Genomic DNA, 2,309 nt, shown 5'->3' with positions numbered 1-2,309 from the left:
CTCTCTGGCCAAGCGAGCCTGTAGCCTTATTCCAGCATCTTTGATAAAGTCATTACAGACTTGTTTAGAGAGGCCTTTCAGTTTGAAGGTTTCATAGGTCATCCATCTGATCACTTTATTCCAGTGGATCCTCACTGTAGAGGGATCATCATTGATGCCATAGTTGACAGACAAAGACTTGATCTTCTCCACTGAAGACTCTGCAAATACAATTATTGCTTCTTCTAATATGGGGAAGGCAGTTTCTGGTTCAGGGTTAGAGGATGGGGAAGGTGGTGGAGTTGGATTGGTGTCATCGGGATTTTAAGGAGTGATGATGGCATTAGAGGTTGGTGGCGGAGGAATATCAGAGGGAGGTGGTGTTGTTTGATCAGGTTGTGGATTTGGTGGATGTTCATATGGTGAGGGTACTGGTTGTTCAGGAGGTGGATTAGTTTGTTGTTTAGGGGTTGGTGTTTGAGGTTGATCAGATGGAGGTGGATTTTGTTGTTCAAGGGGTGGAGAGGTGACTTCAGGTTCAGGTTCAGGTTGTGATGGTTGCTGTGAGGCCAGAGCACATGCCTGAAGTTGAGCTAGAGTGGGGGATTCGGGGTCAGAGGGTTCGTTGTCTGATGAGAGAATATAGTATGGTGAGGAGGAAGGTGAGAAAGATGATGGTGAGGTGGTTTCGTTCAGCATTTCTGCTTCAGAAACAGGTAGGGTAGTGGTTGCGAGATTGAATTTAAGGGATGGTGGGTTAGAAGTTCTGGTGGTGGAGGGAGGAGTTTCTTATAAGGTGTAAACGGGAGTGGTTTGGGGAAGAGAAGAAGCAATAAACTTTAATTTAATAGAGTGGGAAGGAGGTATAGACTTACTTGGAGAATCAGCCAGATGGACTGGAGGTCTTGACCCAGAGGTTTCTCCCAACTTTGCCTTCTTTGCCTTCTTGGACTTCCCAGATGGATCCCGTTGTCTCTTCACAAAATTTGGTGGACGCTCAGGTAGCCAGTCCACAGAGAACTCAGAAATGTCCACCCCTTGGTTTGCAAGATCTTGCAGATAGTGAGCTACCACTTCTTGAGGGTCAATCTTGGAGAAGAGGTAGAGACCGTTGGGAATCTTCCTCTGATCCTTGAGTGCTTCCCATAAAGTGTCTTGAGTTGGTTTAGTTCTGACTTGCTCAATTACCCCCATACTCTTCAGATTTCGAGCATTCAGAGGTCTTCCAATGTCAATAGTGACATCTCCCATTAGATTGTGACGGATCAGATGATCCACCAACCCACTCTCGATTAGAACATCCGAGATGAGTCTTCCCAGAGGGATGTAGGTTATGGGCTTCATGTTATTTCTAGTATCTTTGATAGAATCTCTATGATACTTGAAATGCAGTGCTAGAAGATTCAGTTTTAGCCCCTTGTGGATGCAGTAAAGGATGCACTTCTGATCCGTGTTTATGTAGTCATAAGAGTTTGATGCAGGGCGGTGATGGATGGTACCCAGGATTATATTCAGCCAAACGCGGAGATTCTGATGAAGTTCTTTGTTCTTGGAGTGTTTGCCCTCAGCGTTCTATTGAAAGATGGTGGGGGCTATTTCCTGGGACAAGTATTTTTCCCTATGATTGATGTTGTAGATTCTTCTTCCCCCTGTCTTTTCCATGTTCAGAAGGGAGGCTATTGATTTCTCAGTGATGACTATTTTGACTCCCAGAACGTGAGAGACGATATAGTGATCATCTGAGTTTGCGAAATGCCAGAACTTCTTTACCAGATAGGCGTACACCAGACCGTAGAGTATCTAAAAGTAGGTTTCACACCCTTGCATTCTTAACTCCTCAGTAAGGTCTATGCCAATTCGCTTCATATTGTCGAAATCTACCAGTGATTCGCACAGTACCTCAAGCTTCTCAAATGGTGTTGCAAGATGGGTGTGGGGTTCACGGTCAAGAATGTGGGGTTCTCTATAGATGGGGGTTGAAACGACACCAATAGTTGTAGTTGTTTATTGTGTAGAACTGTGTGTTGGATCAGTTGAATCCATCTACTGTGAGTAGTTATAGATAGATTATTGTTGAGCATCCATGTAGAAATTGTTGAACTGGTTTGAAGGATGAAGAACTTACTTTGAGGATGATGAAGAACTTGATGAAGATAATGAACTGAGAGAGAGAGAGAGGCTTTGTGTAGGGCGTGAGTGTAAAAGTGTGCGTTTGTAATTAGTGAAAAGTATAAATACCCAAATAGATGCATGCAAAACGACAGTGTTAGAGGTAGTTTAGAAGTTATGAAATTTAATGATGCACGTTATCCAAGTTTACATGCTTAGGG

The 2,309-nt window shown here is 43.7% G+C and overlaps 1 protein-coding gene across 1 annotated transcript; it reads right to left on the bottom strand.

Moving 5' to 3' along the window:
* Window positions 1-303: 303 nt before the first annotated feature.
* LOC127135976 (extensin-like) lies at window positions 304-1,230 on the bottom strand. The gene is made up of 2 exons (XM_051062591.1): window positions 855-1,230; window positions 304-767 (listed from the first exon to the last, which is right to left on the bottom strand). Exons 1-2 carry the CDS (start codon window positions 1,228-1,230, stop codon window positions 304-306), a joined length of 840 nt encoding a protein of 279 aa, XP_050918548.1.
* Window positions 1,231-2,309: the final 1,079 nt, after the last annotated feature.

Source organism: Lathyrus oleraceus, chromosome 4, assembly GCF_024323335.1.
Source record: "Lathyrus oleraceus cultivar Zhongwan6 chromosome 4, CAAS_Psat_ZW6_1.0, whole genome shotgun sequence".
In the NCBI taxonomy this organism is placed as follows: domain Eukaryota; kingdom Viridiplantae; phylum Streptophyta; class Magnoliopsida; order Fabales; family Fabaceae; genus Lathyrus; species Lathyrus oleraceus.
The sequence above is the reverse complement of the archived record's forward strand: the minus strand, read 5'-3'. Positions and strand labels throughout refer to the sequence as shown.

Coding starts and splice junctions, on each gene's coding strand:
- LOC127135976 (XM_051062591.1), bottom strand. CDS start 1,230: ATGGGAGATGTCACTATTGACATTGGAAGACCTCTGAATGCTCGAAAT. Junction 768..854: donor CCATCTGGCTGATTCTCCAA/GTAAGTCTATAC, acceptor ACACCTTATAAG/AAACTCCTCCCTCCACCACC.